The sequence below is a fragment of the Dinoponera quadriceps genome, unplaced genomic scaffold (assembly GCF_001313825.1).
Source record: "Dinoponera quadriceps isolate SergipeBrazil2010 unplaced genomic scaffold, ASM131382v1 scaffold119, whole genome shotgun sequence".
NCBI lineage: Eukaryota > Metazoa > Arthropoda > Insecta > Hymenoptera > Formicidae > Dinoponera > Dinoponera quadriceps.
Window position 1 is genome coordinate 226777 of NW_014554226.1, and position 13757 is coordinate 240533.

The 13757-nt window shown below is 44.0% G+C and overlaps 1 protein-coding gene across 3 annotated transcripts in view; it reads right to left on the reverse strand.

The window, feature by feature from the left end:
• Nucleotides 1–5618: 5618 nt before the first annotated feature.
• Nucleotides 5619–13757, reverse strand: part of LOC106742962 (protein kinase C, brain isozyme) — a 42703-nt gene continuing 34564 nt past the window's right edge. For all 3 annotated transcript variants that reach the window (XM_014616474.1, XM_014616397.1, XM_014616559.1), the window contains 10 exons: nt 11952–12080; nt 9598–9751; nt 8890–9118; nt 8537–8668; nt 8300–8473; nt 7837–7928; nt 7332–7533; nt 6760–6948; nt 6522–6662; nt 5619–6430 (listed from right to left, as the gene is read on the reverse strand). In XM_014616474.1, the coding sequence (XP_014471960.1) occupies nt 6278–6430; nt 6522–6662; nt 6760–6948; nt 7332–7533; nt 7837–7928; nt 8300–8473; nt 8537–8668; nt 8890–9118; nt 9598–9751; nt 11952–12080 (1595 nt within the window). In that variant the 3' untranslated portion in view covers nt 5619–6277. The remainder of the gene's footprint in view (nt 6431–6521; nt 6663–6759; nt 6949–7331; nt 7534–7836; nt 7929–8299; nt 8474–8536; nt 8669–8889; nt 9119–9597; nt 9752–11951; nt 12081–13757) is intronic.

Consider the following 13757-nt stretch of genomic DNA (forward strand, 5'->3'; position numbering starts at 1 on the left):
CTATAACTAAACCCAGCGAAACTGTACATAAAGCTGAAATATACGGTAATTAACAATCACCGACAAATCTCGACAAGGAATCAAACTAACTCTGTGTAACGGGTAGTCCAAAGCATTAGCCAATTTTTGTCGATTCTAGTGTAGAATTGTAACGTAGAAGGCGTACAAGAGTAATAAATCACTTATATTCGTAGAAACTGTTTTCGTATACAATTCTTTTTCTCTTATAATCACGTAAAATGTTTCGAGGAAAATCATAAAAAAGTATAATATATATAATATAAAAAAAAATTATATATATATATAATACTTATATATAATATACATAAAAGTATATATATAATATAAACGTGCAATATATATGCGCAACAGGTTTTGGTGTCAATCATTACATATTATATAAAAACTACGAGAATTCTCAACATTAATATCGTATTGGAAAAGATTGAGTAAAGTTGACCTGATTAAAATGGCCGATAACTCAATTAGATTCAAATTCGCATCACATGACACGCCATTTTGGCCCTTAAACACCTCGGCTCGTTTCCGTTACGAACGATTTGAAACCGAGGACGTATCAGTCGAGCATCCTCAGCAGCTTTCATCTTTCACTTACGAGAATATTCGTGTTGTTACTTACTGAACGAAGAAACAGGAGTTATCGTGACGACATGAGTTGAATTGCTGGACTCATCAGACGCGTTTAACGGTTATTATTGGAAGTGGCTCGGAGATACGACTACGCGCCTTCGAAGAGGACCGAAGAGAACTGAAAGGAAGATGGCGACCACTGCACTGGCGCCACTACACTGGCGTCACTCGCGAGCGAGATATCGAAACGCACGATAGTTGAAGTTCAGTTTCTCAAAATTTTTTGTCTGCCTTTCCATTCAACCTGAGGGTTTTTTATCTTTCTCTACGATGCAGTTTTTGCTCCCATACCTTCAAAATAATTTGGATTCAACGATAATACATATTATGATGTGTATCGATGTGCGATGTATCGATTGCTTCTGTGATGTCGCTTACTGTAACAATCGATTATCGCAACGATCGATTACTTCTCGAAGTTCTTTTATCGCAGTCGTACGGAAAATGGCGTAAGATCATGGCAATCATGGTAAGTGCTGATTTTAAATTTCGGATCCAACGTCATCAAATGTATGAGGTAAATCTTTCAATTGTCTTAAATAATGCGTATTGTGCAAGGGGCACACTTTTCTCAAATATCAACCCTTTTAAAATAAATACACGATGGTCGAGAAATCGTTGGCGCGTAAAGGCGCGGGGGCTCTAACAAACCTTCTCATGACACGATTCGGAACTTTTATTGCGACATTATAAATGCACAAAAACATCTTAAAAATATGCGTGTACGTGTAAATACGTGTGTATTATAACGGCATGTAATCAAGAGAACGATATATTTAATTACAGCATGGGAGGATGAATAGAGCTGCTACGCGATCGGTATTATCTTTGTGTATATATTCTACGTCTCTGTGACTACTTCCTACCTTCTTCCTTGCAATCTTTTTTTTTCGTTTTTGCATTTTTGCTTGCTACTTCTTTTGTTTAAACTTAAAGGCTAAATAACGCGCTAGTCAACCGCTCGACTACACTCCGCGATTACGCGCGCGATACGCACGCATTTGTAGCATTTACAACTAATAAAGAACAGCAAAACTCAACAACTGATAACAATTTTGGCAAATTTCTCCAACAATCTAAATGCGTTTATTACGGGATTATTAAATTCTTTATGGAAAAATATGCGAGGAAAAAAATCGACTCACGAATAGTTTTATAGAGAAAAATACGTAACAACCCTGCGCTATATTTTACTGTATTTCACGAGTTAAGGAAAATTTAATGTCGCCACGAATGCGTTACGTACATGAACATTGTCCCAGTTCGCGATTCTGAAAGAAAAATATCTCGTCCTGCTCTTTTCTAATATCCAATGTCTCGTCTCTATCTCGATGGAGAATTAATTCATTAGTCTGAGCCAATATTTTCCCGATTTTCCCGTTCAGAACCGCGACGGACGAGCGCGCGCGCGCACTCGCTGCATCGGTTACCGAAATCGTGTCAATAAAAATGTATTCTACTCCTTACCTTTCAAAAAGGTCAAAGTGTAACATCTAGAACAAGATTAGAAAAAAGATTGAAAAAGAGAGGGAGAGAGAGGGAGGGAAGGAGGAAGGGAGGAAGAGAGAAAGAGAGAGAGAGAGAGAGAGAGAAAGAATGATAGTCGAAGGAAAAATGAATAAAAAGAAGGAAAAGAGAATAGATCGAGATTAGAGACGTGACTGCGTCGAAAGAAGATAATAGCCAAACGCCACGTCTCTATTAAGGAAAAAAAAAAACAAGCGCAAATGTTATAAAATTCACTGTCACTTATTTGACACATCTCATTAAGACTTTGACATTTTTCATTATTCGTCAGACTATACCAACCTCTGATCAGTCACGCAGAAACGAGTGTGAATTGCCAAGAATGTTGTCTTGATTTTTCACAAGAGCATCGCGCCTTCTGCGAGTAACTCCAAACAATACAAAGTACAATTCTCCGCGTTTCATATTTGTGGAAACATGTATCGTGAACATATATTACAACAGAACTTTTAATTTCTCTCACTAGCGAAAAATTCCTAAAATAAAGAACAGCGTGTAGCGTTTAAAATTAAATTTTCATAGATGACAGCGTCTCTTTTGAACCATTACCGACGACCGTGTAAAAATATGCCGTCGAGAACACGAATGAAATAGCGGCGAAAGAATAAAAGTATCTCGGTGGGTGACTAAATCGAGGCAAATTTTTCACAACGTTACGCTTCTCGAAATTCACCGTAGATATCGCACTCTCTCTTTCTCACGGATTCTTGTATGCATCGGTGACTTATCAGCTACTCCTTATTACTCAGTGCCTTTTTACAACGCTTAGAATGTGTATATATTGTGTACTAAAGAGCGCTACGAAAACTGTCACGATCGTGACAACGAGAGATCTCTACTAGACGCATAGGAAAAGAAGGGAGAAGCAGTATAGCCTCCCCCTCGCGAGTTTCATTTCATTTTTAGTACAAAAATAGATTTCGGGCGCAGATCGCGCAGCCCCCTGTAGGGATATTCAAGGTCCGCGTTTAACACAAAGCGCGAATTTAGTATCGGTGTTGTGGTGTCCGTCGCTAACGAGAGACGGTAGATTAGGTTTACGGCCGTGGAGTGTGGAATGGTGGTATACATTTCGACAGATGCAGAGATTTCGTCCTTTTTTTTTTATTATTACGTTACTTAAAGTTGCTATAATGTCGAGGATAATAAGCGTGTGTATAATCGTAATGACCCGAGAACGAACGCGAGAACGAATGCGAGGAACGGAGAATAGGTAGAGAGCTAATTAATGTCAAAACTACCGCCACACTTGAATCTTATAACGACGCAATTGTATAATACAACAGACCGGCATAATCGTAATCGGTAACGTATCGCGCTACTACAGAAGGAACAATGAGATTCTGCCGCCGAGATTCGCGGGCTATGTAAGTCGCGAGTTTCCAAAATTATGCCGGTAAGTCCGAGTAGCTGGAACGGTAACGTATGTGTATGTGTTGTGTGTGCGCGTGCACGCTTGTGTGTATATGTGTTTATGATTTCGCGATGAGACTGCGCGAAATCGCCCGATCGAAGAACAAGATTGTGAGATCGCCCATTGGAAAAAAGGGGCGAGAACTACGTTAAATCTTTATTATCGGAACACTCTAAATAATAAGTGATACCCTCGCAAAGAAACGCACCCGTATCCTTCTATCGTAGCGGGACGCCGTGTATATATGTGTATATACACCACATTTAAAAACTTTCTCTCGAGAGAGAGAGAGAATCATACTTGTCTTGTTCGATGCGCGTTTTCGACACGGATGTAACGAGAACGGGGTAATGATGAAATTATGACGGTACTTCGATCAAAAGAAAAATTCTAAAATTTCGCTTATGTAATAGAAATAGGCGCGAGAATAAGGATACGAGTTCGTCCTTGAATTTTTATTTTTATACGTATGCCGCAACTCGACGATAAACGGCGACTGTTTTTTCGTTTCATGATATATGCCCCGTGAATAATTTCGGAACCAAAGAAGATATGATAATAATAAATTCTTCCTATTCCCGGATCCTCTCTCGAAAACGCGCGAGAAGACTTCTCCGTGTCGTTGCTTTTTCCTTCCTCGACGATATTGTACAATTCGTCGTAATTAGCGCGAGTAAACTCGAGGGAGTCTCTCTCGTCGAGTTGCCAGATACTGGATATGTAAAAACGAAGAAAAAGCTCGCGTCAAACTCGTCGAGCCTGTCGACTACGTCTATAATGATTACGCTGGTCAATTAATAATTATTAACGATCGATTATATATCAATGATCGATGCGCCGTAACCGCGTTGAAAGAAAGGCAAAAACGACGAGAAAAATATATCGCGTGAGATCGAGTATGCCTCTTCTTGTATTCATTTTTTTTTATGCTCGCGCTTGTACTCAGTTTCCCTCCGACTCTCATACACCTTCCTCGATGAAACGCAGTAGGAAGACTCGGCGAGAAGAGGCGCACCAATGAAATTACGAAGGAGAAGAGAGCGCTAAGTGGACCAAGACAGTGCCTTTGATCCTTTCGATTGTCAGCAAACGCAAAATGATCTCTTGCGCGCGGGTGCCTTCTTTCTTTTGTAAGGCGTGACGATATATGTGTATATATATATATGTGTGTGTGTGTGTGTGTGTGTAACAACATAAATTATTATGTAAGAGCGTAAATCCCGTTCCGAAGGAGCATATCATGAGAAATAATATGTACATCGTGTGTCACATGATCGCAGAGAGTCTGAGATATATTAGTCGTGTGTATTCTCGCATATCCGTCCCGCGTAAAACGTTATTGCGTCCGGTAATATCGCGCACGCGGCACATATCGTGTCAGCAAAAGGTGAGTAAAACTACAACGTACACCGTCGCTTTTATATTGTCGACTTTATCCTCCGCGTAAACGCGAAACTATTGTGTCTATATGACCCGTCTCATTTCTACATTATTCGACGCGCGGTGATTTCACTTCCCTTCATCGACATCGGCCGCGATCGACTCAGCGCGCGTCTCGAAACGTTCCTGATCTATTTACGAGTTTATCGGGTACGATTTCCGTAGTCTTATCCGCGCTCCCATCGAAGGACGACGGAGAAAAACTAGAAAAGATACTCCAGACTCGTGCTTCCGTAACGGATAAAGGAGAAAGGAAACGAGATATCGTCTTGTGAGACTAGACGTATTTGTGTGAGTGTATGTGTGATAGTACGTGTGTATATGTTGCGTACATGGCTGGGTATGTATCTGTCAATATGAGAGTCGACCTCGACGCAGCACTAATAAATTCTTAACCCGTCGTAAGTCCGGAAAATCTAAGGGCCCGGCTTTAAAGATCCGCTACTTAAGAAGATTAAACCGACGAGGAGTGCAACGTTAACGAAATATCGATAGAAATTTAATATATATGTATATATTTGTATATATACATATATGTATACATATATAATGTATATATATATGTAATATATACCGCGTAATGTGACTGTATGTGTATATATAATGTATATATAATCATATATTCATTCTTTCATTTCGTCCAATATATATATTATATATACTCTGGAAGGGGCGACAGTAGAGACTACTGAAGTAAATGCATAATAATATACGCAGAAAACGAAGACATCGATTTTGAGATTTTCCTTCTCGCCGGTCACACCGCACTTTTTTCCTCTTCTTCTTCCTCCTCCTCTTCTTCTTCTTCTTTTTTCACCGTGCGAGAAAAGCAACATTTTTATCCGCGTTACTATTTTCTCCGTCCGTCGATTTCGTCCTTCCCTCGCGGCAGCTATCGCGGATTTATCCGCGGATGAATCTTCAGCACCTACTTTCTTCCTTAATTTTCTTCTCCCTTATAGCGTAGTGATACATACACGATTATCGCACGCGACTGCTTAGAAATACATCAAAGAGTCTCGCATGAACTCTTATTAACAAGATTCGAAAACGACAGTACCTTAAGTTTTCTCGCTTTCGACACTTTCACGAGAATGCTAAGAGCGAGATTCAGAGATAGAGAGACAGAATGAGAGAGAGAGAGAGAGAGAGAGAGAGAGAGAGAGAGAGAGNAGAGAGAGAGCCCTGAGTGATAAAGAGAAAGATGAACGACGAAGAATGAAGTGGTTACGAGAAAGTATTCGCTTAGACGTGTTGCACAAACTCAGGATTGAGAAAGGAGAAACCCATAAATTCCGTCTGGTCCAAATTCATCATGAACAGCTTATCCGTGGGAGTGAGGTCCGTCTTCTCCGAGGTGAACTGTTTATCGAAGTTACTCACATCCTTACGATGTTGCTGAAACGCACGACCAACACCGTAGATGCTACACTCTTCCCGAGAAAGAAAGAAATCCGAGGATATCGAAGAATATCGCCAGCCTACTTACGATCTTGGGCTTGAAGGGTGGCTGCACCTCGCGATTCTCAATCTTCTCCCAGTCGATACGTCGGAAGAACGCGTGACTTCGGACATCGTCCTCGCCGCGCATTCCGCAGCCCAGTCTCTTGCTGGGATTCTTCGTGAGGAACTACACAGACAGATGCAAGAACTCGTCTGCATTTCGGGAAACTGTACAAATGAAGCGCGGCAAATGAGCAAAGTACGACGGCAGAGAATAAGCTTACCGCTTTACAGACTTCTTTGGCCTCTTTAGACAGGCTTTTCGGATAACTGACATTGTGGTCCGTGATCGCGGAGAACAATTCATCCTCGTCCTCGCCGTCAAACGGTGGCTGACCCACTAACATTTCGTACAACAGTACACCGTAAGCCCACCAATCCACAGACTTGCCGTAAGGTTGATACAGGATAATCTGCGCAAAGAGGCGAAAAGCGGCGTGACTTTCAAAGACAAGCTCCGGCTCTCAAAGTCCCACTTCTATTTCACCGAATATCTCGGAATTGGTATAATCGTTCCGGTTATTCGCGAGATCCAAAGTTGATTTTTCTTGGCGGAAGATACTGAGAGGTTTCGAGCGATCAATCATTTCGAAGATTTCCCGCGAAACTAATATCAAGAGGCAAATAACATTATTTAAAGCTGGCTTGAATAAGATTTTAATACGAAGCTTAGTTATCCAGACAATGTCGAAGGAACTTTGAATTCCCGTCGAGGAAAATCAACTCGTAAGGAATGATGTCACGCGCGCTCCGCCACCAATTGGAAACGCCCAGCACATAGAAGTAAAGTATTCACCTCGGGCGCTATGTAATCGGGCGTGCCGCAGAAGGTTTTGGTGGTCTTGTCACCGGTGATGCCTTCCTTGCACATACCGAAATCCGCGATCTTGATGTGACCGTCCTGATCCAGCAGGACGTTGTCGAGCTTGAGGTCGCGATAGACGATGCCGCGCAAGTGCAAGTAGAACAAGCCGATCGCAATCTCGGACGAATAAAATCTGCAAACGCGCGATCATTGGGAGATTCAATCGCCAATGTTTGGGAATAAAATGATCGGGGACGAGGCTAATGGGCAAAAATTAAGGTCACCGATGACGACGCTGTCGCGTCGAGACACATCTCCCGGGTACAATCGGTTTTCATTTCGTATTCGGAACGTGTTGAGAAAGTTCGACAACGTGAATCGCTCGAGAGTTCTCGTCCCGGCGCGTTCCCACGTCGTCTCACGGCGCTTTAATAGAGTTAAGGATATCGATCCGCAAGTTAAAGCGGAGCACGTTCACGGACGCTAAAATACTCACACTGCCACCGGCTCTTTAAATTTGCCACACTGCTGTATTTGGTACATCAGATCACCGCCGTTCACGTATTCCATCACGAAGTACAGACGGTCCTGAAGCGGAAAGCAGAAAGCGGATCCCGTAAGCCGCCGTTGGCAAGCAAGTGTTCGCTTAATCTTTCATCGCGTTTCACATCGTTTTGTGTGCGAGAACGAGAGAGCTTACGTGCTCTTCGCGTTCGACGTTTCCCTTTGCGAAAATTTCATCAGACGCTTAATAAGCAGCTTATATGAGAAAAGCGTTTGAATAATCAAGCGCTTTGGTGCTTTTCTTCACTTATACCGCATATGAAACGAACACTATATTTTATCCGATAAGCGACTCTCACATTCAGCTCGTTTCTTTTTTTTTCTTAATTCGCTCAACTTGGATCTTTCCTTCGAACGAGCAATTTATATAACTCGAACTATTGTTATATTCGTACCATTGTCTGGAAGCAAGAATGTAGCTGCACCAGGAAGGGCGGTTTATTCGACAGCGCGAGCACGCGTTTCTCGACCATCGTGCATTCCACGTCGTCGTCCTGAATAATGATGTCCTTCTTCAGGATTTTGATAGCGTACAGTTCGTCGGTGCCTTTCCTCTCCGCCAGCAATACCTTGAATCAATCGATCGAGACGTTGCGAGAATTGGCTACTTTCCGTCAATCACCGAGGCTCACCTTGCCGAAGCTACCCTTGCCGAGTACCATCAGGAAGTTGAAGTCGCTGGCGCGTATCAGATCGCTCTTGCCCATGTTATGCGGCACGTCCTTGTCCTGGGACGTGTGTGTCTTCTTCGTCACCGAAGTTTTCTAAATCACAAGTCAGCGTGTATATAAAATATATTCGGGACATTCGTCTCGAAGCAACGCAGGATAATAACGAAGTTTATTCGAAACGAGCTTTAGATTTCGCCAAGGTAATCTCGGCAACTTTGATTAAATTCGAAAACCGGTCGTTAATTCTCGATTGTGTTCCACGGCAAATATGCTTCGTTGTTTTCACATTTTAACGAGACGCGCCGAATAAATACCCGCATTTTGGTTTTAAGCTCGGCCAGGTCAACGCCCTCCTCAGGAACAGGTACATTGTAGAACTCTCCCTCCTCTTGGGTGAGCAGCTTGAACCAACCGCTCGCGGGCGCTTTGATAAGCTCCGATATGCCGAAGGACAGGGACCCCATAAAGTCGTTCCTGGACGTTCGATCCCAATCCCATACCTCGATCAGCAGCCGCCTATCTTTATCCTCGGATTTGAGGTCGCTAGCGGAACAAGTCAAATTAAGCTAATCGTTGCTTTATCTTACGAGGATACGGGTAATTCAATCTCGCGCCCCTAGTAGGACCTCCCTCTCCATACGTTATTCATTCAGATTCAGCGTACGAGAGACGGAGGTCGTCTTATTCGAAGGAAAAAAGAAGAGCGCAAATTGTGCCGTGAAAATTGATTTCACGCGACGTCGAAATGATCGCGAGTTTAGATTTCAAGCGAATCAGTCATATAGGAGATGTTTGCCGAAATCCCTCGCGTAATACACGTTTCGCGAATGTGTTAGCGGAATCGATATTCGCCCGGGCGGGGTTGTAGTTCGTCAGTAGAGCAAACATTAACGGAAACGATCGTCTCGCGAAGGAGAACGCACGGAACAGTTTCATTCCTGGGAATAAGGAATCTAATTGTCAGGAATCTAATTGTTGTGCGAAATCGTCGGCCAAAAACACCGAGGAGAGGAACTACTTACAAGATGATTGTCTCGTTCCATTCTGGATTTAAGCACGACTTGATTGTCTTTGTTTTCTTCTTCACGTTGTCCGAGTCCGGGATTAGCTTCAGCTTAACGTAGGGATCCGACAGCCCGTTCGGATCCATCGGAATGAGATTTCGTCCCTCCCGCACTGCAAACGAACAGATCCTTTTGGGAGGAATTCGCGAGCGACGACGCGCATTTGTCCGTGAAATGCGGGATGTTTCGGCGCGAAGGATCGAGAAAGAGAGAGAGAGGATTCGATGAACGAGTCGAGAGGTGTAGGACTTTCCACCAAACTGCTAATTACGGACCTTGTAGTATCGCAATGTGGCTGCACACGCTGCATATTTTTAGACACGAATCTCGGCCGAAACCGTTCCGGATTTGCAGACGCGCGATTTGCCTTTCTTGTTCGCGATCGATACTTCTCTCTCTCCTTTCGCCGGTTATTTACCTTTCCATCCCGAAACACCCCATATCGATCCCCCCGCAAATTGCCGGACGGTCTCATTTACATAATCTTCGTCGTACGGTTAACGCCGAGTATAAGCGGGAGTGTCTCATAATAATTAATAACGCTCCGGCTAATAGAGGGGTGAATAAGTGCGAAAGAGGCGATTAATTGAAGGGCGAAAAATCGCACTTTGTTTGCCGCGCGATAAGTACGTTGATTTTAATTAAACCTCGCCGACGGTAATATCCCGCCTGGCGGGCAGCTCGCAAACGAAAAAAGCTAATTTTCAAGATAATCGACAGGTGATAAGACACGGCGTGCTTATCGCGCCGACGAAAATATAGCGGCCGAGATGTATTTTGCAAATTGATTACGGCGCGCCGCTATTCGCGCGAATGATAACGGCCGTCGTCGCCAAATTTTGCTGTTCCTGTGCGCAACAATGCGTAGATATTGAAATTTATTCAAAGGTAGCATTTCCAATTCAGGGAGATGTACGTCGGACGAGATTCATCGTCGAGCCATTCATCCGATAATTGTACAAATTGCAATCAAAAATAGATCTCGCTGCGAGGTGTGAACAGGCGTGATGTAATCGCAGGCGCACGTCCGCTCCGGTTTTGAACGCTAATGCGACGAGAGTCACCGCGGTTCGCCCGTTAGTTAGTCGAATATCCGCTTTTGAGTTAACTCGCGGTGATATTACGACGATTCGCGAAAGCCGGCCCCGCTCTCTCCTTGTAAACCGATTTCACACGAGAAGGCCGTAGAAAATTTAACGCACTCAAGCCGCGGCGAATTTAGGGAGAATATCGCGCGAGTTAGTGCCAGCTGCGGATAATTACGCTCTCAGGGTTGTAACGGCATTCAGACGCTATTACGGTGGCCTTCGCGATAATAACGCACTTGCCGAATCACCTCACCAGTCTCGAATTTTCGCACGCAGTTGTGCAGATCAGAACAACCAATAAGATTTCGTTGCTATTTATCGTTCGACCCTAACGAAACGTCGACGACTTTATTAAATCTTCGCGAAATAGAAACCTTCGGAAAAGGAGGCATTCGAATTAAATTTAACGAGGAAGTGATGAGGTATTATTAGCGCGGCATCGTACCGATCACTCTCTCCGTGTACTCGCCGAGTTTCAATCATTCGTTCGATGCAGTCGAATGTACTTAATTAGCCTGTTGACGATGTCTCCGGCAAGAGAGCAACGATGTTTTCTTTTCCGACCTCGTCGTGAAAAACACACGCTGCCGAGAAAGCTCCCACCATCATGGCCGCACTCGAAATTTAAATCGGAAATCCTGTCGTGACGCGATCGAACCGCCCATTAATTGAATTAAAAGCCCCGCCCTGTACTTCACATTTGAATGCGATATCGAAACGCGCGAGGTCGTAACTAACGACGCGAGTGGAACATTATTTTTTAATATTATTTTACGCGTGAAAAAGGTCGGTGTGAAATATTTCCAACCGTTTCGGTGACACACACAAGTCGGTACAAATGAGATTTTCCTAGATATATATTAATTTTCGCGTGCGTTTAATTTGATATGACATTTAATTCTCGATTTTTCTCTCCGCAGAGCATGAAAAGCTATTGCAGCCGTTTGCATTTTCAATTTTCTCGCGTCTCAAAATGGGGAAAATATAGCCTAGCACGGCTAGAAAGCAGCGCAGCCTGCCTTGCTGCAGACTAGTATCGCAAATCATTCGACCGTATTTTCCGAGATATCATCGTCGATGTCTACAACAGCACGAGACCATGATTGAAATAACGTGGAAAACGACGTGTACTTGTTCCGACAAGTTGCGGCGGATGGAAAAATCGTGAGGAAAAAGAAGCTGCGGAAATGTGCAAGGACAAAATCGCTGCGAGACGGTACGTACCTTCTATGCTGAGCTTGCTACCGGAAGTCGTGATGTGCAGGTGTATACGACCACGTCTTTCGGTGTGATCGCATCCGCAAAGATTCGGCACGCTCTCCTCGCACCTCTTGTGCACGTTCATGTCGCATGCTGCGTCATCACATCATCAACGATTATCATCGACCGTCGCGAGACATGTCTCTCTAATACCACGGCGAGATATCGGAAAGCTCGTCGCGTTCATTTCGAACGTTCGGCCGTCGGAAACCGCAGCTGTCGCTCGCGTGCGATATTCGCCGTTTCCAAGCATTCTCATGCCGATCTCTTCGAGCGCAGCTGCGAGTACGTACGCGTGGGAGATTCGTGCCAACGAAAGTGGTGTATGTCGAGAGTTCACGACGATGTACAAATTCACTGCGGTCTCATATAGATGGAGAATTGCACAGGCCGACGTAACTTTGGCCATAGATGCGACAGAGTGATCTTTGCGCTCCAATGCCGAGGTATAAAAAATCTCATAATTGCACCGGCTGTGAAATCCACCACTTTCGAGGCAAACCGTGCTCAGAAGCCGAAGGATCACAACGTACGTTCTTGCCGACGAAAGATAATGTCCGTGAGCATGCGGGAGGGGAAACGACTGGGTGTGAACGTGGGGTGAATCGAAGCACAGGAAACGCGACCGATCGCTTCCTAGCGAACTGGAAGAGAGAGAGAGAGAGCTTACGAAAATCCGATCGCCGATCCTCCGATCTCATTATAATTGATTAATCGAGCTTCGAAGGGACATCGCTCGATATTATACTCTTCTTCAGGACGAGAGCGAACGATGTAAGTACGATATATATAAACGCGCTCATTAGCGATTTCGCGTTTCCACGCGTACGTACGGTTTTTACGTTATTGTACAAGATCTTACGCTACTTCGTGGTGACACTAATAATAACGTAATGAGAGGTCCCGATAAATGGAAAATGGACAAATGGTGACGTGTGTACAAAATACATATCAACAAAAAGCTAATTGCGGGTAACACGAATGATAATCACGCAAGTGGTCAACACAGTATGCAATCAAAGGTTCGCATGACCGCTAGAGGAGGGTACGATTACTTGGCGCTCACGCGCTGATAAGTGGCCTGTAAATCTACAGAACGTGAATGTGCGTGTACATAGAAGTAGGTATACATGCATGACAAACATTGTGTCTCGTGTATATACATATGTACACGAATTCGTATAGAGACGGTGAAATTCGCGGGGCAACTCTCGCACGCGTATCACTCGACACTATCCGCATTCTGCTCGGCCGGCCGCATTGTTTTCGAGAAAGTAAGTTTAAAAAGCTACACAGGAAATATAATAAAGAGATACTGCGAAAATAAAGAACGCGAGCGAACGCAGAGCCAATATTACACCGCCGCTGTGTAACCGCCGTTGGATAACGAAACTTCCTCGCAATCCTTAAATGGATTTTACTCTCTCGGTGAGTTTCAGTTACCGAGCCGGTACTCGAAACGTTAACAAAATCGAATCGAGATAACGAGCGCGAAAGAACGGCCGATTTATCGGGCGGAATCTACCCTTGCGTCGAATTAATATGCGAGGTGGATTTTCCCGCGATAGATAAATTTAATTAGCGGGCGAATTCTCGCCCCGACCGAACTTTACCGTGTGTACATATCGTATGTACAGCCGAACTGAAAAATACGCGACGCTACTTTTGCGGGTGCTGCGCTACAATATATACAAAATCTATACATATGTAGAAACACCGGCGCTCGGGGGTGCGTGTGGAGACGCGCGCACAGGTGAATGTTCGAAATAC